Consider the following 26972-nt stretch of genomic DNA (forward strand, 5'->3'; position numbering starts at 1 on the left):
ATTTCAGCCCTATCAGTTGTCAGTTCCTTAAAGAATAAACTAAATACTCCTATTAAGCATTTTCATAGTGCAACATTACTTTCATTCATAACTCTTATCTTGGCTATAATATTACAGCTGTGTGTATGGTTATTTGCCTAATAACAGCCCTTACCACTAACCCCAGTGCAATATGATGACAGGACCCTGGGTTCCTCACCAGGAACTGTTTCAGAAATGTTATTATATGTCACTAAATTCAAAAGAGAATATTGGAAAGTAATCAGGAAACTGTTTTGTGGAGAAATACTAACAAGCCAAGGTTAGATCAAAAGGAGAGAAGACAGTTGAGTCTATGTTAGCCTTCAGCTATCTAAGGCATTCTACTCTGGTGGAACATTCTGGAAGGCAGAAACCTCAACCAGTCACCCTATCTGACCTAAGCCATGAGACCCAGTGGTCACACAGGTGATGCTAAAGTAGAAAGGGGACAATTGGGGCTGTTTCGTCATAGCTTCCAGCTGTATTTTGTCATCATGACATTCACTTTTGTACCACTAAACTGCTCAACAACTCAGAATTTTATTAGAACTGCCAACTCATATTTTATTCCCTTAAATTTAATGATGATGATAGATACAAAGCCCTTGACTAGCAATCAGAAATTTCATTCATTAATATGCACTTCAAATCATATCATCTTAACCACATCCCACTAATCGGCTGATTAGTATAACTCCCATTTTATAAAAACAAGGCTCTTGAAGCCACCATTGGGCATTATTCATTAGGATCCAGTTCTTCTGATCACTGCCCCCTACAATCCTTCAAGTATCACACAGAGAGGCTTAAAAACATCCCAAGACTCATGTCACCAAAGACAAAGTATGCTCCCTGTGTTCAGCCAGCATTTTATCCATCTTGTCAACCCAAGAGGAAGCTTGGTAGACTCTCAAAGATTACACTAAAAAGTAAGGCCTAAGTCCATTGTCAGCGGGATGCCAGAGCAGTATAGCCTCAGGCTTCCTCTAAAAAGCAGTGTGCATCTGTGTCAGCTGGCTTATTGTGTCACTGATCCTGTTAAATTTGAAGAAGCCAGCAGAAGCAGAAGGAGGAATATAAACACTGTCTCCTCTTCCAGCTCCAAATATTTATGGGAAAGTCCCCACTTCTACAGGGTGAAACTCCATGAGTAAAGTTGCCGTGGGATAATCATGTTGGCCGGGGGAGATTGACTTGAGATCATAAAACCCGTCATGGTCACAGGACTCGATTCTCTTCCAGTCCCCTATCAGGAATTTTAAGTGATTCAGCTCAGCCCCAGGGGACCTGCTAGATAATGGCTGCTGTGTCAGAACAGCCAGCTGATGCTTTAGTGCTGAATCTTCTGTTACAGTTTAGATCTTGTAGTGACAGGTGTGACGGACAAATCATCAGGAAAAAATACATCTATACACATGGTTGGCTGCCATAAAAATTTACACTGGAAAGACTGTTATTAATTACTTTATTTTTGGAAACTTGTAGCAAGTGATTAATAATGAAGAGCTATTTTATAGAGATTTTGGAGAGCAATATAAAGTGTGTGTGTCTTTAAAAATATACTTTATTACTTTATCCATGTTCTACTTTTCTAGCATAACCAAACTTTTTGGGGGTCAAAGTCAATTTAAAAGTGACAAAGGCTACATAGAGACATTCTTTGTCTATAAAAAACAAAATAAAACAAAACAAACAATATCAAAATTTGTGACAAATCTATGAAGCCATTTTACTCAGACCCAGTTCAGATTTAAAAAAAAAAAAATACATTACAAAAAAGCAGGAAACTTCACTCACCCATTTATTTACATTATTTTCCCTACAGCAGTCAGGCTACTCCCAAGATTCTTGTGGTGAAGACCTGGCATATAAACTATTCTCTAACAATTCAACCATTGCTAATAGATACTCTGAGAGAGTTGAAAATATTCTGCATAATGTTTTATTGGACTTTTATCTAGAAAAATTTCCCATTCTTTTTCACTGTAATGATGGTGTTTTCCTTCTACACAGATGATGTTTCAAGGTTGGTTTGCATTTATCTACCCTTAGATGGAACACTACTGAATTCAGTCAGTGAGTGTAGCTTAAGGGTCCACGGTACTGTGCAGCTTGTGAGATGCTGGACGCTGGGGATGGAGGGTAAACCGGATGCTGGGGATGGAGGGGTAAACCGGATGCTGGGGATGGAGAGGTAAACCGGATGCTGGGGATGGAGGGGTAAACCGGATGCTGGGGATGGAGGGGTAAACTGGATGCTGGGGATGGAGGGTACACCAAATGCTGGGGATGGAGGGGTAAACCGGATGCTAGGGATGAGGGGTAAACCAGATGCTGGGGATGGAGGGGTAAATTGGATGCTGGGGATAGAGGGGTAAACCGGATGCTGGGGATGGAGGGGTAAATTGGATGCTGAGGATGGAGGGCTGAACAGGAGAGAGGCACCCTCTGTCCTCAAGGATGATGATGTACAATACCTACAGCTAAACTTCCTGCAGGTCCTCTACCTTCCCCTAGCGCTACTTACAGCTAATGCTTTCTTTGAGAAAGTGGCCAAATGCAAAGCTTTGCTCATCTTTTTTTCAAACAAACTAAAGTATAACAGCAGAAAATCTCCAAATACTGCCATTCACAAGAATCTATAACCATTTCTTGCCTTTGGCATGGCGGTCATGAAGCTGAAGAAGTGACTGTAAAGTCTCCACGCTCTCAAACTCATGAGGATTCTGCAGGAAAGCTTCAGCTTGGTCTATTTTTATAGCAAACTATGAAAAAAACACAGGGAAAGATGTGAAAATGATAAAAAAAAAAAACCAATGGAATACTTTATTTTATTTATGGATTGTTCTCACACGTTAATGATCTAGCTGAAACAATATGAGGGGACTCAATATAACACATCTGTGTGTTAGCATGTTCTAATCTAGGATAGTATGCATGTATTTACATGTACTAAATTTATAAAATGCCATGGTTTCCCCTCCATTTTTATTTCTTTTCTAACTAGAAACATATTATGTATGCTAAAATAAACCATCTTGTTCATGTTTAAATATCTAGTAAGTTTTTCAGCCAATTTTATCTTTTATAGATTTTATTTTCTCTATAGCCAAAAACTCAGTAACTATCAATACTCTAAGGTAGGTTCTCAGAGAATAGCCAGAAAACTTGCTGACAAAAATCAACCAAAGATTGGCTAACCAATAATCTATAAACTCACAAGTAAATTTAACTTAGAGAAAATCTAATTAAATGTTGTGTGTTTTTTTTTCCTCTGTGTGTTTAAACTTAGACATAGAACATAGATGTCTGTGAATAACAGTCTAATATCATCAAAGAAAACACACTCAGACACACATGTAAAGGGAGAAGAGATGGGATCTAAAAATAAATGTGTCAACTTGTTAATTTTATAAGAGGGAGTGTGATCAGAGATGAGGGAGTGGAGGCAAGCTTTAGCTTTTGAAGCTTTAATTGCCAACCTTATTTGAATTGTGTCAATAGTATTTGTGCCTCATTTGTATAAATAAAAATGGGATTGGCTGAAGCCGACATGAAAATTGGAACATTCTCCATTTCAAAGGAGGGTGTACAACACGCCAATGGTGGCCAATACGATCAATTTCATTTTCTGAAATTTTTCCTTCAAGTAAATTTGAGATGAAAAGATATTTAAAGTCGGGAAAAAATCCCCAGGGGGATAATCTTGAACATAAATTTTAGGTGGGAGCAAAGCATTGTTAAATATTCTATTACTGTGTCCCCATGGTGGCATACAGCTGGTATGTTTTTGCACCAAGGTTCAGCGAAGGTTATAGTTTGTAAAGAGCATGGTAAAATGTTCACCTTAGGGTTTGGTTTAGAATAAAACAATAAAGGCAAAGTATCCATGAGAAAGACAAAGAAGCCCCCCCCCCCCACTGCACTTGACTTCAGGTTTTGCTTTTTCTAAAGTATTGTCTTTGAATTTGGTGATTGCTAATACTTAATGAAATCCGTTGACTAAGAGGATGTATCACATTTTGACTATGACAACAGCTGCAGAAAATGCAGTTCTAAGTGGTATGGAATGATGAGAGGCGACTGGTGAGCCTGTCCCCTCTGCTATCTTGTAGGACAAGCTAATGGACACTGGTCACTCATACTCAGCTGCATTGTTCTCAAATCACAGCAGTGACTGAGAAGACCCTCATGTGGCAGTTAAACCTAGCAGCCAGCTGCTATCCTATAATAACCACCAACCAACTCATCATAACATCTCTTAGAACTCTAAAGTCTGGCATGGTTAGTTATAGGGGATTACATACACACAAGTGTTCACATCTCTCCTTCATTCAGATTCTGAGAACTGATTTTTAAAGCTATCATTCCAAAAGAATCTTCAAAAGAAGAAAACCCCCATAGGTTATTTGTTGATCTCCAGTAGAACATTGCAGACAGCTTATAGCCATGGTATAGTTTATATCTCTATTTCAGTTTCTTACTCAAAATTGTTTCAACTGTAAACAAAAGAGATTCTAAAAATTCCTTGATTTATTAACTCTTATCTTGTGAATTTTTTTCCTGTCTAAAACTTATGCTTTTCTCCTTCTTTCTGAAGTTTGTACAGAGTGGAATTGGCAATGGAAATTTAAACTGAGTTAAAATTAATTTCATCATCTTTATCATTGGTGAAAATTGCTTTACCATAGAGAAGCAGTCTGCAGATTATGTGGGACCCTGATTCCACTTAGTGTGAGTGGTTCATGGAATGGGAAGCAGGCTAATATAGACCTATTTAGTCATTTCCCTAGATCCAATAAAAGCTCACTCAAGTGTGTGGACAAGAGTGCCTTGTTGATCTGATTTGGCTTAGTATTTCCTTCTACTCCTTAGAATATCTGGATGTAATTTCCACATCACAGAGAAAATTAGCTAGCATTTACACTAAAAAACACCAAGAAACAAATATTGAGCCTAATGTCAGGAAAAGATCATTTGCTGTGCTCAGGAGCGCTGAGTTTCAAAGCCAGTGACATTTATACCCTTCCTACTAAGATGGGATGAATCAGCGAGGGCTGTAATTTGGCTTCTGTGAGTGCGTTTTAGCTGTCTTATTTCTTCTTCCAAGAAATGAGGTCTTATAAGGAACGCCCCACACCCAAGACACGGTCTATAGATGAGCAGAGCTTTGGTGTCAAGCTGTGACATGTGAATCTTGAAAGCTACAGTATCGCTTTTGTTCCTCTTCTAAATGAGTTCATGGTGCATGAGATGGTCCACCTCAAGTTTTATGTTCTGTTACTAATCTTCTCGCCTTCATTATTCCGGATTTAACTCTTGAATCTCCCTCCTAAGAACATCAGGGTTTTTGAAGCTAGTGTTTTAGCACAGTGAAGTAGCACTTGGTCACCAGCAAGAGCATGCTGCCACTGCCCAGAGGAGTTAAAATGTAAAATTTCCAAGAAGTGTCTTACAAAAAATATACATCTATTGAAATCTTTTTGTTTTACGTTTTGAAATCAAAAACCTCCATAAAGACCAAAAAAAAAGTAAAATAAATAAAAACGAAAGAAAAATTACAGAAGGAATTCAGTAGCTATTCATCATCTGTGTCAAAACACAGTCCAAGAGTGGAGCTGTGTGAGATTTCTGAGTACTTGTGAGAAAACGCCAGGACACAAGACACAAGTGTTGTGACCTCAGTTTCTTCAGAACACAGACTTGTCCCCAGGATATGGCTTCCTGCTACTCCCAGGTATGGCAGATAGAAGGGACTTTACTTCAGCTGTTATTCATATAGCTCTAGGGAAAACATGTGCCGCTTGTCCTTGTGATTATATACTTCATTCAGGTGACTCTTGACCCTCGTAGTATAAACTGTTTGATGCTCTGGGTAAAGGTGGTCATTGTAGGAGACCTTAGTCCACCTCGTGGTAGGCCCTATTGTCCCAGGTTCACACTGCCGCCAAGAACAGTAAACCTTATGAAGTCTAGGGCCTTTTTCTTCCTTTATTTTCATTTTAATAGGTTTAAACTATAGAAATTCACCTATATCCCTTAGGAAAATACTCTACGAAATGCTGTGTTTACAAGTCAAACATCCTACGAAATACTGTGTAATAGATTTTTCAGGTGAGCAGGAGAAATTTTAACCCCTGACTTTTAGTCAATAAAATCCTCCACATCAGCATTCCCTAATAACTGTACAGTAAGAGTAATCAGATTCCATGAGTACGTTACTATCTTCTAAAGAGGGAACTAGATCAAAGTGACAAAGAGTTCCACTCAACTATATTTAAGTGACTGATGATCTATATTTCAAATATTAATTGTATTTTTTTCCAAAATAATGCTAAGTGTATTGCATATCTCCCGGTCACTCTGCCATTTTGAACATGCGCACAACCTGTGTTTTAGGAAGCCAAACGTTTTTCAATGTGCTAGTTATTTGTATTGATTTGGAGAACAAATGTTCTTGAAACACCAACCTCCAGAGCACTTTCAAAAAACTCAGAAGTCAGCCCAAGGAGCTCCCTTCTTCTCTCAAGCATGGAGACCAGGGTTGCCCATGCTTCACCCAGAGTCTGGGCCATGGCATCATACACCTGACTCTGAGCCTTGTTAGCTTCCGCTGTCCTGTCTGCTTCCTGTAAGAGTTCCCACACACGATCTTCCAAGGCCTAAGTCCAGGAAAACAAAAGGTACAGTTAGTGTGTCATCCAGTGTAAAAACAAAGCACCCCATCTTAAACACAGATATCTGAAACTGTATGTGATCTAGGAAGGGCTAGATGATAATTTATAATTCATAAACACAAATCGTATTTCCTCTTGCTTCCAAGTGAACATTTCTGCTCTTATACCTACAAACATGCTCTATAGGTTTTGTGTTTTTTTTCCCTGATTTTTTAAATTCTTCTGAAAAATCTTCACCAAAACATCCAGCAACTTCCTCCAACTCACAATATCTGCACCTCCTCATACCCCCTACACCGGGTCTACTGCTCGCCTGACCACCCAGAAAGCTTCGTAAAAGATGACTTTCCTTTCCCGTCTCATCTCTTCCACTCCAGCTCCCTTCAGTTCCCAGACCCAGACAGTCCAGTCACGCAGGCCACTTCTTCACAGCCTCTTCCCTCCTTCCACCTCACACCGTGGCTTCCTCCCTGGTTTGCCACGCTCCTGCTCTCCTGCTCCAGGCTCTTCATCACCCATCACCCAAGCCCTTCTGTGTGGGAATGCCATGTGGATCTTTCTAACTCAAAAGCAGGATCCTACCACTCAGCAACTTGCAAATCTTTCTGACTGATTTGCAGATAAAAACCAGTCAGCCGCCGGGCGGTGGTGGCGCGTGCCTTTAATCCCAGCACTCGGGAGGCAGAGCCAGGCGGATCTCTATGAGTTCGAGGCCAGCCTGGGCTACCAAGTGAGTTCCAGGAAAAGGCGCAAAGCTACACAGAGAAACCCTGTCTCGAAAAACCAAAAAAAAAAAAAAAAAAAAAAAAATCAGTCAGCCAATCAGGCCTCAGTACAGGATTTTACTTCTATTCTTACCTCTTTCCACTTACTCTGCCATATTCTTCTCTACAGATAATCATCCCTGACTCGGCCTAGAATTCTCTCCCTTCTAGTCACAAGCCTCTCCTTATTCCACACATGGCTCACTTGTATAAACAATTTTTCCCCATTGGTCAAGACACTGGCATGGTGGGTCTTCCTTGTCCCTCAACTGTCTCTCCTGAATGAATTTAGGGCCTTAACTTTTTAAAACTACTTTCAAGTATATAACCATTATTAACAGTTTCTTCTGGGCTGGAGAGATGGCTCATCCATTAAAGGCTAGGCTCACAAGCAAAAACATAACTGTTTCTTCTGGTTATAAAAGTAGCATACAGATATTCCTCAACTCGTGACAGTGTTATACTAGTGCCCAGAATCTGAGAGAAGGCTACTACATACTGCCAGTACTGAGTGGACTCAGTGGGTTCTAATAAAGAGTGAAGACATGAAGTGGGGGAGGGGAGGGTCCGAGGAGGGAACTGGATGTAGATATGGCCAAAATACATTGAATTTGTGTATGAAACTACCAAGAATAATTTTTAAAAGAAAACATTTTAAGATGTATTTCAACATTTTTAAAAATATGCATAACTGAAAGTTCAGGGTCCATAAAGTTTTACTCATATACAGCCACACTCATTTCCATATCTATGGCTGTTTTTACATCACAAAAGCAGAGCTTGGGTAAAAACTCATGGGGTAATACCATCTACGAAGCCTAAAATATCCACCATGTGACTCTTAAACAGAACAAAACATATAAGGTTAATCTCTGACCTTTAACAGAAATCAGTACGAAAGGAAAATTTTTTTAGTAGCAAGTACCACATCACATGCAATGCCATGATTTATTTATTATTCTCATATTGTTAAACTCCAAATCTGCTTTCCATCTTTAACTACTGCAAATAGTGTTGGGTTAATATAATCTTCACTCTATCTAACGTCTTGTTCCTTGTCTATAGCTCTGTGGATTGCTCTCATTTTCACAAGATCAATTCTTAATGGTGTGTAGATTCAGTGGGCATCAACATCGCAAGGCTTTGGCACCTCTAGGCACTAGGCTGTGCTCTAGAGGATTGGCACCAATCGATGACAATGTATTTCAGTTTGCTCTTGATTCACCTGCAGTGCCTACTGACTCCCAGGACAGCGACTTTTTGTGCTATACAATTCCCATTGTGGGCCACAGCATGAGAGTCACAGAAAGCATGCAAAGATCAAGCTGGCCTGTGGGATGGGCTGTTTGTGCAGCCTATATCCATACTGTAGGACAATGTTTTCTAATCCAGAGAACTCGGGAACTCAGACTGAAGGCTGTGGACCCTCAGTATGAGAAACCACTTTCTAACAAGTTGAGATTCGATGTTCCATTGCTCCATTGTGAAACTGAAGCACAAAGGCAAGTGGAAGCATTGAAATATATCCGCTTATAAGACTTTATGATAAGCATCAAAAAGGCAAAATTCTCCTAAGTGCCCATCAGTCTCTCTGAGACTACATTTATGGATTCCCAGGGAAGCACAGTTTGAGAACAATGAAGTAGAAGAAGTATCATAAGGGTATGAGTGGACGGGGTACCGACAGCATTAACAGGTATTATATTAGACACTAATGATCTTTGGTGAGCACAGTCCATCACAAGAAACCATTCTGCTCTCCAGGTTTGTGGTCACTGGTGGGAGGTACGAGGGTGGTGGCCTCACAGAGTTGAACTGAATAGATAAGGAAATCACAAAATTTCTCAGAAAATGGGAGAGATTGTGGGGAAAAGAGAAGAGCTAGGAAGATACAGTGAGGTTTAGAATTGGATGCAAGAAAACTGAGAAAGTTGGAGCAAAGGATGGAGTAAAGCTACCAGGAAGCACCACAGGCACATCACAAAAATAATATATCTCACAACCCCAAAGGGTAATGATATACTTCCTGAGGAATCACAACAGACAGGAAGTAAATGGTGAGATAATTTGATTGGTGTATTGTCCATTTTGGAAAATAGCATAAAGATCTTTTTCCTCACCATGTAATACTATGATATTTCCACATTTCTATTTTAATATTCATTAGTGAACTAATTTTTTTCTTATGCTGTGGAAACAGAACTCCACATGAAGAAAATTTTGAGGCATTAATATCTTTCATGTATGAAGATATTCTCTTTTCAACAACAACAACAACAACAACCAAAACACACACTTAATTATTCCTCCAGAGATGGAGACCATTTTTCCTTTGGTCACAATGCAAAGCTATAATATATCAGGCCTCCTTTTTTGGCAGGCACCCTATAAACAAATGACTCAGAGCTAGAGTTAGGGTTAGGAGCGTAGCTAAGTGGTAGAGCATATACAAAACCCTAAGTTTGACTCCCAGCACCATAACCCAGTCCTGAGGCCCACAAGCTGACCCCGCCACTTAGTACCCTGTACATTTTATAAGCCAGTTTTTCTCAGCATGTGTCAACCTTCAACAGTAATATTGATTATATAAACTTATGATGATCTAATGAGTAATCCAGGTGAGTCCCCAGCATAGCACCTGACAGATATTAACAGTCAACAAATGCTAGATGGTATCTTTATTTTTATATTCATGGGTACCTTCTCATTAATATAATCAATTAATTATTATTCACTTATAAAACCACTGGAGTGAGGACATACTGTGATTCTTGCAGGGATAAAGTCAATACTACTATACTCATCATAGGTAACAAAAAGCTACTTATGATTTGAAGGACCAATAATAAATACCCAAAAGTGAGTGTGAGCCCAAACATCAACAATTCTTTTAAAATGTGTACTTAAAACGTACTTTGGGAAAAAATTTTGTTCTTCAAATTTTCACTAATTCTCTATAATAAAATAATCACTATATGTATAAATATAAATGTATTCTCTATGATGAATGATTATTTCATGTATAAAAATAATTCTATAACATTTTCATATGGATGGTAAACATACTTATGTAAAATTAAAATGTACAAAAGTAGCAAATGTCAAGGTGTCATGCAAAGTTTAAATCATCGCATTTGGATTTCATGGCAAATCCAACAGCATTGTTAAATTTGGCCCATGAATTTAGGAGATCTATGTGAGAACAGTGTTGCATTTGGGACATGTAGTTCGCTTGGGCCAAAGACTGTAGAGATGACAAGGGTGACGTGTGCGTGTTCCTTTTTATGCACGTCTAGGGCGTCTCTCGCCAATGAAGGTGAACAGCAGTTGCATGCTGTAATTATCAGAATTCCACCACTAGTGCTGACACAAAGGTCTCTACCAATTTATGCAGTCATCTTTTGCTTGTTCTTCTAAATGCCAATAATTTTCCTAGTAAGTCTGGGTAAAAGCCCGTCATTCAATGCATATCAATGACCACTTTGAGAGAAGACTGGCCCTTTGCTGACAGGTGAATTATCTGTGTCCATCTATAGAAACATCAGCATCGAATTAACAGGCATTTCAGCTTACTGTCACCAGGATTCTGGCTACACTGCCAAGTATTTTTGTTATCAATCATGACATTTCAGGGTCAGAATGAAGATACCATCTGAATTTTCTATTTTTCAGATGTATCTGAATATTGATTTTCTGAATTTTCTTGAAACCAAATCTTATTTTTTCTGTCAAGCAATTCAAAAGTCCTCCGAAGTTAAAAAAAAAAAAAAAAAAAAAAAAAAAACCTAAGTAAACAGCGAAAAAGCCCTCAGCTCCTAAAACATCTTTTGAGTTGAGAGTTTTTAAATTGCCAAACTAATTTGGGAATTTTAGAAGTGGTCCATTCAAGTATTAAAGTCTTTAATCTTTTCTCACATACATGATTAGTCAATGGTGATTATTCTAAAATATGAGTGTTCGCAATATTAAGGTTATTTCTTTTTTAGAGTAAACGGATCTAATCTATTCCATAACATCTTATTCATAGGTGTTCTTATGAACATGATTTGAACAATCATTCTAGTGATTATAAAAAGTGTAGGAAAATCTTAACACAACAAATTAACATTATTAAATGAGAAAAAATTGTGACGAATATATACAATTCAGGAATAAAAGGCCGAGCAGGTTAAACCAAAACTAAGATATGTCTAGAGGTCTGTACTTGTAATTTATCTTCGTAAAAATAACAAAAATAGTGACAGAGAAATGGAAATACATATTGCACTATAAAGAGCTTCTGTCACCTGAAGTGACAATCATTCAGGAAGTGAGGGGTCTGTCATCCTGGAAGTGAGGGGCTGTCATCCAGGAAGTGAGGGGTCTGTGCTTCACCACCCCTACCCTGTGTTGTCTGTGTATCTTCCTAACATGGTAGAAGCTGGCTCTCTGGACTACTCCATACTTTCCTACCTTCCAAAGAATACGGTAATACCTTATTCTCGTGTCTATAACCTCAGCAAGACTCATTCCACCAATCACAAGGAAGCTACGCTAGAAGTCAGCCCAGGCATTAGCTACCTCAGACAGCAATTCCTGAAGCCTCCCTCTTCGGCTGTGAGCTGCAGACTGCCATGGACAGAGTTGGGCCTGGACCTGAAATAATGCCCATCCCCTCCTCTCTCCCTTCTCTAACAACTTCCTGCCTGGAATTTCCACAAAGCTCCTTCAACATAGGCAACTGGTCCAATGGAGATAATATTGTTTAATATATCAATGATAGGAATTTGTTGTTTGCATCTTATATGTAGAGAGGAAGGGAGTGGTGGTGAAGAAGTAAGCTAAACAATCAATATGACGAGACTTTTGTTCAATGACAAATCATTACTGAATAAAATACTGATGGAAAGCAAAGTTTCATATGAAAGCGTCCAAAGAGTTTCAATACATCACTCTACAAGTCGCCGTCATGGGGGGATGTCAGCATCTACCCACAACACAGACTAGGTGGCTTCTACAGTCTCATCTAATTCTGTGATTCAGAGCCACAGATCCATTAACATAAGAAACATTGAATACTTGCTGGCTGAGAACATTTGCAAGGTACAAGGACTAGCCAAATCGAGCTTTATATGTGGAACATCTCACACAAAGGTTTAAAGTTAGTTGTTCTATTAATGAGAAGCCTGTGATATCCATGACTTTATTGAAAGACCAGAGAACAACTATTGTTCCCACTGTAGTTGAACCAGAAAGTTTTGTAAGTTAGGCAAATGCCATTGACTTATCCTGTAGATGGCAAAGGTGTGGGGTAGATCCAATTATCTGTCATGCATTAAAGAAATGCATTTTTCCTCATTATTAAGGCCTATTAAGGCAATAGTTTATTTTTCCATTGAAGATTGATTGTTTTTCCTTCTTTAGATACATAAACACTACTGGAAAAATTAAACCGTTATAAAAAGTGTGCCCTATTTCTCTTCTCCTCCTTCCCCAACTCCCTCCTCTTCCTCTTTCTCCTCCATCCCTGTTCCCCGTGTTTTATTTTGACAAAATATTCCTTTTCTTCCCTGTTAATAGACCCAAACCTTCCAGTATGTGAAGGCTTCATGACAGATAATTGGAGCTACCCCACACCTTTGCCATCTACAGGACAAGTCGATGGCATTTGCCTAACTTACAAAACTTTCTGGTTAAACTGCAGATGGGATGAGTTGACTGACTCACAGATGAAAACATACTTGATTCAGGAAAAATAACAATAAAATGGAAAATCATAATTTAATAATCCCTGGAAAATCCAGTGCTACTGAGTCTTTTCTCCTTGAGGTTATCTGCAATGGTCTGCTCACCTGCCACGGAATGTATGGTGTATGTCTAGAACAGGCTGATGATCATCCTCCTAGCCATGAGTAGAGCTTATCCAGAAGTCAAACATCCAAAGCTTTGGCAACAGTACACACCCACAGTGTCTACACAAGATTTGTACTTTAAGATGCTTGAGGGGAAAAAAATAAAATACCAAAAGACTCAATTATTTTTAAATGTCTAACAAGAAGCTTGCTTTGACACCTCTCATGAGATGTGAACTAAGGACATGAAATTGTACCATCTCTTCTTCTGCCAACTGAGAAGACAGAATATTTAAAATCATTTACTTCCAAACACATTGGATGCAAATATCATGGAATGAATGTCAGGTTGAGGCTCAAATGATGGAACCTATCTTCATTGTTTAATACAGGTCTGGTCAACTACAATTATTACCTGCACCTGTAATCACTTAGACTATCTGTCTCTATCACACAGTGGAGATAAACAACAGAGAAGGAGTACCAGGGAATATGTTTCCTTAGTTTAAACTATAAACTCTGAGTGTGACAGTGCTACAAGATGACTAACATCATACATTTTATCTTCTTTAGGCAGATATTCCCACACAATGGCTAATCCTCAAATTAAGGTTTAAAATTAACAGAGCTGCCTCAGTCTGAGTAAAAAGTAGAGGTTTATGCTGTCTGTACTATGCTTTTAACTAATCAACATACCTAGACTGCTTGGCCAAACCAAAGGACACAACTGCACTACTGACCATCTCCTTGGCTAACGGGGTGAAGCAATGCCCGTTCACTTGTCAAGCCTCTCTACAGCCCTCCCTCCCGCATGTGCCTCACATTTTGCAACTTCCCAAAGGCACTGAATGACCTTCGACATTGCGTCTTGTACAGCACAGGCTGACATGATAAATAGATTTTCATGGCATTTGGTTGTTTCCCTAGACATTGACTATTTCTGCGTCCTTTGTCTAGATCTCTGCTGCTGAGTCTTTTCTATTCTGATTCTACAGTTCCATATTCCTCAAATCAGGCAGTAACTGGGTATACCCACCCCCAATGAGAGGGATTCTAGAAAAGACAGATTCCCAGGCCCCGGATGTTGAGGTTTAGAAGTAGGAATTCCTGCTGGGTTAACATCCACATTTGACTCTGGCACGTAGCTGTGTTCTGAAGGCATTATCCACTCACCTATTCTTCTGAAGATAGGAAATAGGGCTGGGTAGGAGGAATAGCCTCTAACTCCTCTATTGCAGTTCAATAAGTTTGACATTAATGGAACAGTGTTATGTAGCTAGCAAACAAGATGTTGGATGAACCTAACACAAAGAAATGGTAACAGTGTGGAGTGGTGGAAGCATCGGGTACTTTGATCTGATTACTGTGCATAAGAAGTGCCGCCTGTGCCCCACGGGTATCTACAATTACTAGGTGTTAATTAAAAGTGTATACTTTTGAACTTCCTTATGCAACCTTAGCAACCTTGACCTAGACTTCTGAAGGAGAAGAACTCTGTCTTAAAGATCTTCTTATCTTGAATTCTTGAAGTGTCAAGCGGCACAGTGTAAATGGCAATGGGCATTATTCAACTGAAAATGCAAAAAGCAAGCAAACAGACAAAACAAAAAGCACTTCTATTACGAAAAAGAAAGAAAATAGGACTGCAAATATAAGTAAGATACTGGGACATTTGAAAGTCCACGAGTTCTCCAAACTACATCTGGCTGCCCGGGAATTTCCACCTTCGTAAGCTTTTTGTTTTGTTTGATGTTTGTTTCTAACATGCTACGTGGTGTTATCATTAAAGTTCTGGTGACAGAACGCACTGAGATCTCACCCTTGCCTGACACTTGTCAATGCTTCTTCATCACCCACAAGATAAGCTAAAGAGGAGTCTCCTTTCCACGGCATACCTGGTCTTCCATGCTCTCATCAAGGAGCCTCTTTTCCAAGGCACAGCTAGTCTTCCACGCTCTGGTGGAGGGGCCACCTTTCCACGGCACACCTGGTCTTCCATGCTGTGGTCGAGAAGCCTCTTTTCCAATGCACACCTGGTCTTCCAGCTCTGGTCACAGCTTCCTTGTCCTCTTTTTCATGGCCTCCACTACCTTCTCCCATGCCAATACTGCAACCATGCAGAATCTTTATCACTGCCCCCATCTCCTCCACACTGCATAGGTCCTGGGATCCTCATGCATGGTCCAAGCCAGCTTCTCACCTCTGAGAGATCTATTGCCAACAAGATCTGTTATAATTCCTTCCCTGATCCTTCCTTTCTTTCCAGCTGTATTTTATAAGGACCTCTACTAAAACCCTTATACACTTATTAGGCTTGTTTAAATGTCTATACTCCTGTAGTTTGAAACTTACTTTTAAATAGTACATTCATCTTCTAAAAATAGTATATACAAATACTCTCATATTTTAAAGAGATGAAGAGAAAGAACATTTGGAGCAATATTAGTAAGTAGTAAATCTAGATGAAGACTTTATAAACTTGAAGTTTCTCAGAGTAAAAATGGTAAAGGATTGTTGATTTTCATATCTGCTTCTAAAGTCTAAAAACCATTGGGCTGTTGGGCTGACTGGATCTAACCCAGTTCCTCACTCAGGGTTACTCTTTTAACCATGAGAGAGAGACTCAGAAAGTGGGGGAAATGACACTTTAATTTCTTGATATCTTTTGATCACTGGGCAAGAATGAGCTGACTTCTTACTCCAATGCCTGTAAACTTTTATTCAGTGGAAACAGTTGGGGTTCTGGTTCAAGTTGGAAGGAAAGGTTGAGCCTCATGACGGAGGGGTAGATGCCAAGTAGATTGGGATTTCAAATTTCCCGATACTCATCTTTCAAAATATAGAAGGTGCTAGATGTGGTGAAGTTTGAGTAACTGCCCCACCCTGGTAAACATCAGCTACAAAATTTATTCCCTGGGTTGTTGCCCACAATTCAAGAAAAAAATGTATTGTTGTAATCTTAAGGAAGATTTTGAGATTTTTATATTGATAAACATGGCCTTTTCTTTGGAATTCTATTTGCTATATGGTATAAACACTTGTAACATAATTATCCATCATTTAGTTTTATCTAGTTTATTTTGAACTTTAAAAATGTTTTGCACTTATTTATTTATTGTGGGATGGGAGTGGACATATGTGTGCCATGGTGTATTTATGGAAGCCAAAGGACAAGTTTCTCTTCCTCTACCAAGTGGGTCCCAGGAACTGAACTCGGGTCATTAGTCTTAGTTGAAAATCCTTTTCCTGCTGAGCCATCTCACTTGTCCTGAACTTTTGAATCATTACCGATGACTAAGGTAGGTGCCTATCAATAGCCTACTAGTTGAACTTCTCCAAGCTCTTACTTTCTTGATTTGTTTCAGAATAGCTGACTCTCTTAGTAAGTACACAACTCACTCCAGGTGCATCTTTTGGCTGTGATGCCCCTGTGAAGGAACCAGATCACCCGACTGTACACTGGAGACAGCCAAGTACATCCACTTCCTGATTATGATTTCCCTTGCAAGCATTATCTTCTCTGCATAGTCACCTCTCCTCTGTCCCTCGGGAGCATTATTATTATTATTATTATTATTATTATTATTATTATTATTCCCTGGGTTTTTGCCCACAATTCAAGAAAAAAATGTATTGTTGTAATCTTAAGGAAGATTTTGAGATTTTTATATTGATAAACATGGCCTTTTCTTTGGAATTCTATTTGCTATATGGTATAACCGGTACCCTGGGTACCGTCTCTGGAATCTCCGCTGTGGCCTGCTCAGACACTAATTCCTTATCTGTGCTTTACTTGATAAACTCTTTCTTTCTTTGGTATCACATTTAAGTCAACAAAAGTAGCACATAGGTCACACAAAATATCATAGGCACTGCCTGAACTGACAACATCTACTCCAATCTGTTCTCAAAATCTAAAGGAAAAAAAATCAAATTCTGTCCTTACTTTGAAAAAGAAGCCACAACATATTCTCAGATACAGAAAATCCATTCTCAAGTTGAAGAAGCCTCAGGGTAGCCACCAAATGAAATACTCAGATTCATTGACAGCAGCAGCAATATGTTTTTTTAAGCTGGTTGTTTCACAGAACAAATGGGGTGTCCGGTTTACAGCGTAAGCAGACTTTGTGTTGACAATGAGCTATGGTGCTTTTAAGACAAGCAACTCATGAAAAATGAGTTGCCTCAGGACTCGGTCAAGGCCAGCTTAATTTAAGTTTTCCTTTCCCACTTGGCTGGCTATTAAACTCAGGGAAAGTATCTTGGAATTGGATCAGAGAAAAAGACATTCTGGCCAACATCATAAAGCTTGTTATTTAAAGAGATGCTAAAAGGAGCTACTTTCCCTTTAGGTTGCAGGAGCATGGAAAACCAAGGCTAGTCCGTGCTTCTCAAAAAAAATGCACTCTATCTTTTTAAGTGTGGCTTGGCAATAGTCAGCTTTAAGTAGAGCATATTTTATGGTCATTGAGCCACCTGAACTGCCATACTGAGCACAAAAAAGATTACAGACTTTCTTCTCAGTGGAGCATTAAATGGTGCCCTGAATAGCAATTTACTAAAAGACCAAATATATATGGCACATCCTGAATATGTTACCCTGACAGGACCGTCTACCTGGAACAGAAACAGGCTGTCGTTTTGTTCATAGAAATCACCTTAGTTTTACCAAGGGAGCTGAAAGTAATTAGTTTAGGACCTTTGGAAGCAAAGAATAATGAACATTCTTGGAACAGTAAGTAGTTAAGTTTAATTATTTTTTTTGTCAATCTCTTGCATGTAGCATTGGGGATCCACTGCCTTTGCTGGTCTTTTTAACTAGAACATTCTCTGTGTTTATTGTTGCTTCTTTAAAAACCTGTTTGCCTTCCAGTCTCAATGTAAATTCTACCCTCCATGAGGCCCTCTGCCCACATCAGCCAAGAGTAATTCCTCTTTCTTGGGGATGCCTTTGTCTCTTTCCACCCTCCTTTCTTGGATGTGGCATCACACCATATAAAGTTCAGGACTGACTGCCTCATGCTTTCTGTGGACTGCTCAGTGAAAGTGAGGCCTGTCTTGTTCACTTTGTGCTTCTCACCCAACAATATAATCTTTCAACTTCAAGAAAATGCTGCCGCAAGTGATAGACAGCCAAACAAAGTAAAATCAGTGTTTTGAAATTCCTATTTTGAGAAGAAGATAGGTCATTTCAGTGTTTTCGGTTACTTATTACTCAAAAGGGAGATCTTTAAAATAAAAATATGGTTGAGGAGATGCTGTAGTGAGTGAGCATGCTTGCTCTGTAAGCATGAAAACCTGAGTTCTGATTCCCAGCACCTATATACAGGCTGCATGTGCCTATAACTCTAGCATGGGGGGGGGGGGGTTGTGTGGAGGCAGGTGGATCTGGAGAGCTCATTGGCCAGTCAACCTATGAAAGAGCCTGCTTCTGATTCATGGAAAGATCCTGTCTCATGGCAACAAAGCAAAGTGCAAGAGAAGACATCCAACATCCTGCTCTGGCCTTTACATGTGCACACATGGGAGCATGCACCCACTAACTTTCACGTGTGTATCATACACACTCTCTCCACACACAGACATACACAAGAAGATTATTGTGCCCACCAAGCCAATGTGACATTATATAACAGAAGTCCCATTTGAGCCAAATGCCTAATACAAACCCCAAAAAAATATTTAATGTATGTCCCAAATATTTCTATATAAATATTCTGAATATTTGATGAATCACCCAAGGATTCCAGAAGTCAATAAAATATGCTCATGGCCTACACTGCTGACAAGCATCTTCAGTCTTACAAAGTAAATGTCTCTTTACTTCACATATGCAGAACATCAGTGATGAGAGAGAAGTTCCTGTTCTAAATGGCTATCAGCCGAGCCCTTACTGTTATACGTATAGACTGCTCAGCACTGAGGATTCCTATTTCTCCTGAAAGCAATTCCACTTTACATACTCTTGCTATAGAAAGCACTTAGCAGTACACAGGAAAGCAAAGTTACTTATAAGCCATTATGGATTCTCTTTCCCATTCTATCTTATTTATACCTTGCCTCATATCAAAAGTAGAATGGATATTCTGCAGTAGGCAATTACATTTCCACAATCGATATTGATTATAATGAAAATTCAAGTAGGCTCAGAACAGCTCTTGACTACTTCACAATGTTGGGAGGATCATTTAAACAGGAACAATATGAGAAAACGGCTTCGTATTGATTAGCAATGACAACTTTCTTCCTCTATCACTTAGAATCCAGAGTGCCTTAGACCACATTTCCAGGTCATAAAAGCAAGTTTGTATTGTTGTTCTCCTCAACCATCCAAGAAACTTGAAAGCTAAAATCTCAAAGCATCCCTTTTATGCAATTTAATTGTTGAACTTTATATCAGTTCTGTGTGCACACATGTGTGCAGTTCCCCCCCTAGGTCAATTATACTCCAGGCCTTAAGGACCTGCACACCAGGATAGAAGATGCAAAGCCAGACTTAAGGCAGACTTCCAATGCTGGAAAACAAGAAGTCCCTACTGCTGGCTCTGATGGGACAGGGCTCTCTTTCCATAGGATCAAGAACTCTGTCTAAATAGGATGAGACCTCTGTGTCCAGTTTGCACAGGAAGCTCTGGGACACAGATAGAGGAAAGATCATGACAAACTAGGTTGGATTCCCAGCTCCACCAATTACTAGAGGCTAGAAAGTCCCTTGACTTCTCTGAGGTTCAGTTCCCTCACTTGCAAGACTCCACACCGTCTTGCCCCTTATTATGTATCCAAATGAGACAACGTTCAGGAAAGTGTCTTGGCAGCAACTGTAGCTGCTTCATCTATTCTCAGGCTTCCTGACTCACTGGTATCTTAAGGAAAAGACTTCTGGGTACTGCCTGCGTATGTGCGATGTTTGCTTATAGATCAAGGTTTCAGGGTTTTCCAACGGCAGCTGCAAAAGCGTGAACTGTTGTAGAATAAATAAGCGAATGTGTGGTGTGATTCAGGGAGGTGAGGAAGAGCCTGATACTCACGACAAATCCTTTCCACATGCTGACAAATGCCAACAAGGCTACTGCAGAGGTTTTAGTTTGAAGGCTTTGTTTCTTTCAATATTCGTATTGCTATCCTCAGACTTTAAAAAAGGATCCAGCTTTGGTACAAACCGAACCGAAAGAATTGTGAGTCAGGATGTACAGAAGGGATATTAAAGAGAAGCATGTGCTTCTCCTTTCCACTATCAGATTACTGAAACAAAAGACCCCAAAGAATTCAGAGTTCCCCAGATTGCTCATGCTCTGGGAAGGAAAGTCAAAGGATGGGAGTCCACAGAGTTCAGAAGACACTAGAGGCTGACAGTAATGAGGCAAGGATGGGCAGACCAAACCCCATCCAGGCTGCTTAGTTATGTACGCTTCTAACTCTCCATTCAAATCTCAATCTTATGCCAGCGCCCTGAAGACAGACATGGGGGTCCGTAGAGTCCTTTAATTGCTCATCTTCCCAATATGGCCACATTGAATATACCACCTTTCTCTGATCTTCGTTATATACACACACACACACACACACACACACACACACACACACACACACACACACATTTTTAAATTGGATATTGGGGATTGCTGCTGAGTCTAACTTGTTGGGGGTTCCAGGGGGACCAATTTTTTTTCCCTAAAAGCTCAGGTAACAAGGGAGGTCCAGTAAGAGCAGAGCAGGGTAAATGTAACAGGAGTGCTTGGTCCTCATCTCATAGGCAAACAGAGAGCACTTTCTGGATAACCCAAAAAAGCTCTGATGGTGGACTGTGCAGCTCAGAATGGGCCTGGACAGGGAACACATGAGCAGGTAAGAGAGGAGGAGCCTCTAACCATCACCTCAAATCTGCTAGTCACTAACTTTTTTATATTAGATAACCTCAAGTTTTTGCAGTTAGAAAATAGGCATTAAGATTGCTTTCCTCATAATATTGTTCAAATGAGATTACACATTGTCAGTTGCACGGCCCAGTACCTAATAATACAGTTCAGCCTTCCATAAGTCAGTCATGCAGCATTAGCACCGGTATTAACAGTGATGAAAATATATTCAAACAGAGGAAACACTGGAAATCACAGACTTCCTTTTGCAGGATTTGTATGTCTTTCCTTCGCCCTTTTCTGCCGGCCAGGCCTTTATTTGTAAAGCTGTCCTGACTTTGAGTGCACGCATGCTGTAGACAGACAGCTTTCTGACTTCAAAATACGTTTCTGGTGAAAGAGAAATAACACACCATCTCTTAATTCTGGTTGTGAAAACCTATTATGCGTGGCTGCTTCGCGGGGTCATGCCACACCCTGTTGGTCAGGCTGCCCCTCTCTGGCTTGGCACTTGACACAAAGGTCTGACTTTGTTTGCTGTTTCACTTCCAGTTTCAAAGGGTTGCTGCTCTGAGAGCCCTGAGTGCCGAGCCCAGGGTGGAAGCCTTCAGTGGCATCCACCTGAAAGCCGAACCACAGCCCAAGGGTAATTAAGAGTGCGTGCCTTTCATTTGCAAGCCTTCCTGTGCCAAAGCCAAGTCAGTAAAATATCAAATTGTTCTGTTGTCAGTAGGAAATGTCAGCCACATAGCAACGACAGGGAGACAAAACCTGGAAAATTCTAACACTGTACGACTGTACCAGGCCATTTGAATTTAAAAACAAATAAGGATTTTTTTTTGTATGTCATTTTTCAAACCAGAACTACTTAAAGGACTACAAACAACTCAATTATAATGACAATGCTGCAACTTTTATCTTTCAAAGCTTAGACCTTGTATAATTAAATGTAAATAAAATCAGGTATTTTTCCTCTCGATTTACTGCATTGTAATTGTTATTCAAAAACATTTCTTTGTGCAGTAAAAGATGGTATTTTAGAAACATTTCAAATGAACCCTGAACCTCTCCACCATTACTTTCCATAAATGCATTTTCTTAATTTTTTTTCCTGCCCTGGTATTTGCATATAAATGACTCTCCCAGGTCTGCTCTGTGAATTGAAGTAAATAATGTAATTAGAAATCATCTACAGGTGTATAGCTGAGATTCTTAATAGTGTTTCCTGTTGTCTGAGGGAGCGCTCTGTACCCTTGGATCTGTTTAGCTTTCTCCGCCTTCCCTCTGGTTCTGTGCTCTTTTGTGCCACTGAAAACAACAGACCCCTGGAGACTTATCAAGGATGCCATTGTGCGTTATACTGGGTAACTTGAACTCTTCAGGCTTGATCAAAAACAAAAGCAACAATAAAGAGAATGACATATTCTCTGAGACGTGATGAAAGCTAGAACATTAGGAAGTTTTTGTACCGAACAGAAGACTAAATAAACACAAGCAATAAGCTAGCATCTGTTCTCGGGCTGAAACACAGCGAAGCGGAAGCAGCCACTTCGGACCTGCGTGTAGCCCTCTTCCCTCCCAGAAACTTTTCTCTTTTATATGCTCACCCTGACAACCCCGTTGTTTCAAAGCTGTCCTTAAATGCCACCAGTCTCCATGAAACCATTCCAGCTAAATTAACTTCTTTTCTCCCCCAAACTTGCCTATGGTGCTTCACTATCAGCATTCATCATCCGGGGAGTTAATTAATCATCTAGAGCCTTGATGTTGTGATTGCAGTTACTTAATTGCTCCATGGGCCTAACAGGGTCATTTTGTCCTCTATGCATTATACATTATAAACTTCAGGCAGCCAAGAGTGTCTCTTACATTTCTTTCATGTCCTTGGCAATGCCAAGCACAGAGCAGGCAGACAGAATGGACTCTAGCCTGCTAGAACACAGCCATTCTGTTGCTACGGCAACTTGGTTCTTCTAAATCATATGAAACCCATATCTGTAACGTTGATGTTACTGAGTGGTCCTATTGAATCGGGTGAGAAGGATCTCGTGTCACTGTTACACATTTCCTCAGTGGGTGGGTTCTTACAATCAAGCCAATGATTGAAGGGCTTGCATCTGAGCACCATATGGCCACAAAGGCAACCCTAATGGGCTGGGGTTCCATGATAAGTGCTTCCTTACCATAAGAACTGGACTAATAACTGGTCCGGAACATGCATTAGTTTTCTCTTTTGTAAAATGAGGATTAAAATGCTGATAGGGTAGGGACTAGAGAGAGAGCTCAGACATTAAAGCACTGACTGCACTTGCAAAGGCTCTGAGTTCAATTTCCAGCACCCAATGACGGCTCACAACTATCTGTAACTCACAACTCCAGTCCCAGAGGATCTGACATCCTCTTTTGTCATCTGTGGGCACCAGGCACACATATACATACATGCAGGCAAAACACTCATACATATAAAAATTGATTAATTAAAAATGTAAAAATACTGATGGGGCTATGGGGATAACTCAGTGGTTAATTTGCTGAAGCAGGCATGAGGACTTCAGCTTGGATCCCCAGAACTCTCCTAATGCCAGCTATACATAGTTGCCTAGCTGTAACTCCAGCCTCAGAGTATCTCTAGAGCAAGCTGGCTAGCTAGCAAGGGCAGCTGTATCAGTGAGCTCTGGATTTGCCTGAGAGACGGCCTCACTGAACAAGGTGGAACAACAATTGATTCTGTTCATCAGCTTCAGGCCTCTATATGAACCTGCCCCACACATGCAAATGTACATGTACATACATGCACACTATGTATACCACATGCACATGAAAATGGAAGAAGAAAGTTAAGTAAAATAGGGATGGTTACAATCATTCAGCACTCATTGTATGTGACCCCTGTCTTAAATGCTTTATAACTCCTTCCACTCCTAGAATACCTACCTTACAAATGGGTGTGAAAACTTACAGGCATGGACTGAGATAATGGGAGGCTAGTAAGTTCCCAAAGGTTATATCCTAATATAACAACATCGGACCCGCGTCTGGGCAGGAGGAACTAACAGGCTCCATTGCCAAGGTGCTGTCTCTTACAGACTTAACTTCAGATGGCTATTTTAAAGATGAACAAATGGTACATTAAAAACATTTAAATACATTTCACCTTGGAACTTAATTTTAATGTTGACACAGGACAATCAATAAATGCCCACTGAGTTATCTGCATCCATAAGTCATGATGTAAATTCAAAGTTCATACAACTAATTTAGACAAAAGGTAGCCAGATAATAACTTAGTTTTGCCAGTCTCCACCCAGAGGAAAGCTTGCAGTAGTATGAGAAATATACACATGTATAAAAATTTGAGCAAACCAATATTAAAAGCAATGTTAAATGGTATAGCCAAGGGTGGCAATTGCAGCACAACTTTCTTTAGCCAGAGTCTTACCCCATGTAGGATAAGGAAAAGGCATTTTTCAGGTGCACAAGATGGTGTGGGTGTGAATACTGTGGGAACCAGGCTTGCAGCACCTTACACAGCCCAAGCTTATGTGAGCCCAGCATGCGGGTGAGATGCACTGCATACAACAAGTGTGTGTTGAGAAGCCCCAGTGGAGCACTGTGGGAAAAGACGGGCAAAGAGCGGGCCAGAGCTCAGCAAAGACTTCACAAGGGAGGCCGCTTTGGCATTCGAAAATGAGGATATCAATAATTCACTTGGAAATCCATCCTCCAGCTCAGTTAGAAGAATAATGATACAAATCAGAAACACTAATAGCATTAATAATTAATCAGTCCCACCATGTGTTTTAGGAACTAGAATGTTCTATACATTAATAATTGATTCTTCAAACCCTCAGATTGGTGAGTTCAAGAAGAACAGGTCTGTGAACACCACTCCAGTCATCTCCAGTGTATTTCTTTACCTGTATTCATTTTTTGTGGGGGTTTTTTTTTGGCCCAGTTATGGAATGGATATGAGCTCATTCAGTTCATGTGTTCTATAAACATTTACTTAACATATAATCCAAACATGGGACTCAGACTCAGGGGTGGAGCTGTGTTCACAGTCCAACAACCAAGCCAACATGAAGCAAGTCTGTCTCTCAAGAAGCATACTGGAGTGGATTGTAGGGAGATGACCAATTATAAAAGGTACTCGGAGCAGAGCATGGTCATTAGCAGAAGAAAGAAATGTTCCAGAGAGTTCTAAGAGAGCAATCATTTTCTGGCTGTCAAGTCTAACACCAGATTCCCCTGATGTACTGCTGTTTCTAATATTATTTCATATTTTTGTCTTGAAATATCCTTTCCCTCTCTGTCTCTGAATGTTTTGCCTCTGATTTTCCATAGACTCATCTTTGGTCTTTTCTTCCTTTTCCATATTTATTGTGGAAGAGGATGAATTTCCTTGTGCATTCTCATACACACTTCACTCTGGCTGACCCTATACAACAAATCTCTGCTCTCCCTATCTCATCTCTGCTCCTCCCCATTTCCCTTTCCACTTCCAAGTCGTATGTGTTCTGCTAGCCTTCCCGTTCCGCTTCCTTGACACCTCTCTGCCCTCTCACAGCTCCGTGCTTAGTTTCGAGACCTCTGCCCATGCTCATTCACGTACAACTAAGAACATATTTAAAAAGTTACAAGCTGGGGCAAGGGAGACAGCTCCCCTGGTAAGGTGTTTGCTGCATAAGCATGAAGACCTGGGTTTGATTCCCCAGAACCCATATAAAACAGCCTCATATGGGTGGTGTGGTTGTAATCCTTGGGCAGGACAGGCAGAAACAGGCAGATCTCTGGGTCTTGTGGGACATCGGACTTACCCTACTTGGAGAAGCTCTAGGCCAATGAGAAACATCCTCCAAAAACAAGGAGGACAGTGTCTGGGGAATGACCCCTGGGGTCAGTCTCTGACCTCCACAACATACACATTCATACACATGTGCACATGTGCATCCATGCACACACACACGTACAAACACAAATTTGAAGCTAGTATCTACACATGACAAAGAACATATAGCATTTGTGTTTCTGAGCCTGGGTTATCTCAATATAATAATTTCCAGTTCCATCCATTTTTTTTTCTATAAATTCCATGGTTGCATTTTTCTTTAGAGTGGAATAAAATTCCATTGTGTATATGCACCACATTTTCGCTCCCCATTCATCTACTGATGGATATCTAGGCCAATACTGTTTCTTTACTATTGTGAATAGAGCAGTCAGATATTAGGCTTACTACTTGCTACCATTCATCTTCTTCACTAAGCACTTGCAATTTGTGTTTGATTATGCCCAAGACCTAGCAAATGGTAGCACTGATCTCTAGTGCGCCACACATACAGGATATGCCGATTTTAAATGAGCAGTGGTGTGATGATGTCAGTGGGGGTTATCATTTACTCTTATCCTACAGGCTTAAGGTGTGGGACAATCTTTAATCCTTCTCTTGCTCTTTATGTAAAATAAACTGATTTTGAAATATCCTGTCTGTAATTCACTGGCAAAAATACCATTTCTACTATACAAACATACTGTGCTAACTGCCCCATCAAAGACTTCAGTTTGATCCATGTTGCTCTGTCCCTCAGAACTGAAGTGTGAAGCCCAATGTTAACAGCTTCCATCTACATCTTTAAGTCTAGACATTTTCCATTCAAGTGCGCCCTGTAAATAATTACAAAGCAAACTGTCCTGAAACTATTTTGTCAAATCTACCCCCTGTTTGACGACTACTAAATCCACTGTCCACTGTCTTCTGGCTCTGGGGCATCTCCTCTGTGCCAATGGAGTATCATCTTTTGATACTCCTGACAGGGCTCTTTT

General features: G+C 40.1%; 1 protein-coding gene across 4 annotated transcripts in view; it reads right to left on the reverse strand.

Annotated features, from left to right (window-relative positions):
• Ccdc141 (coiled-coil domain containing 141) overlaps positions 1-26972 on the reverse strand; it is a 157561-nt gene that overhangs the window by 114618 nt on the left and 15971 nt on the right. For all 4 annotated transcript variants that reach the window (XM_059260768.1, XM_059260767.1, XM_059260770.1 and 1 more), the window contains exons 3-4: positions 6492-6683; positions 2678-2786 (exon numbers count right to left, since the gene is read on the reverse strand). In XM_059260768.1, coding sequence (XP_059116751.1) covers positions 2678-2786; positions 6492-6683 — 301 coding nt within the window. The remainder of the gene's footprint in view (positions 1-2677; positions 2787-6491; positions 6684-26972) is intronic.

Source organism: Peromyscus eremicus, chromosome 4 (assembly GCF_949786415.1).
Source record: "Peromyscus eremicus chromosome 4, PerEre_H2_v1, whole genome shotgun sequence".
NCBI classification, from domain to species: domain Eukaryota; kingdom Metazoa; phylum Chordata; class Mammalia; order Rodentia; family Cricetidae; genus Peromyscus; species Peromyscus eremicus.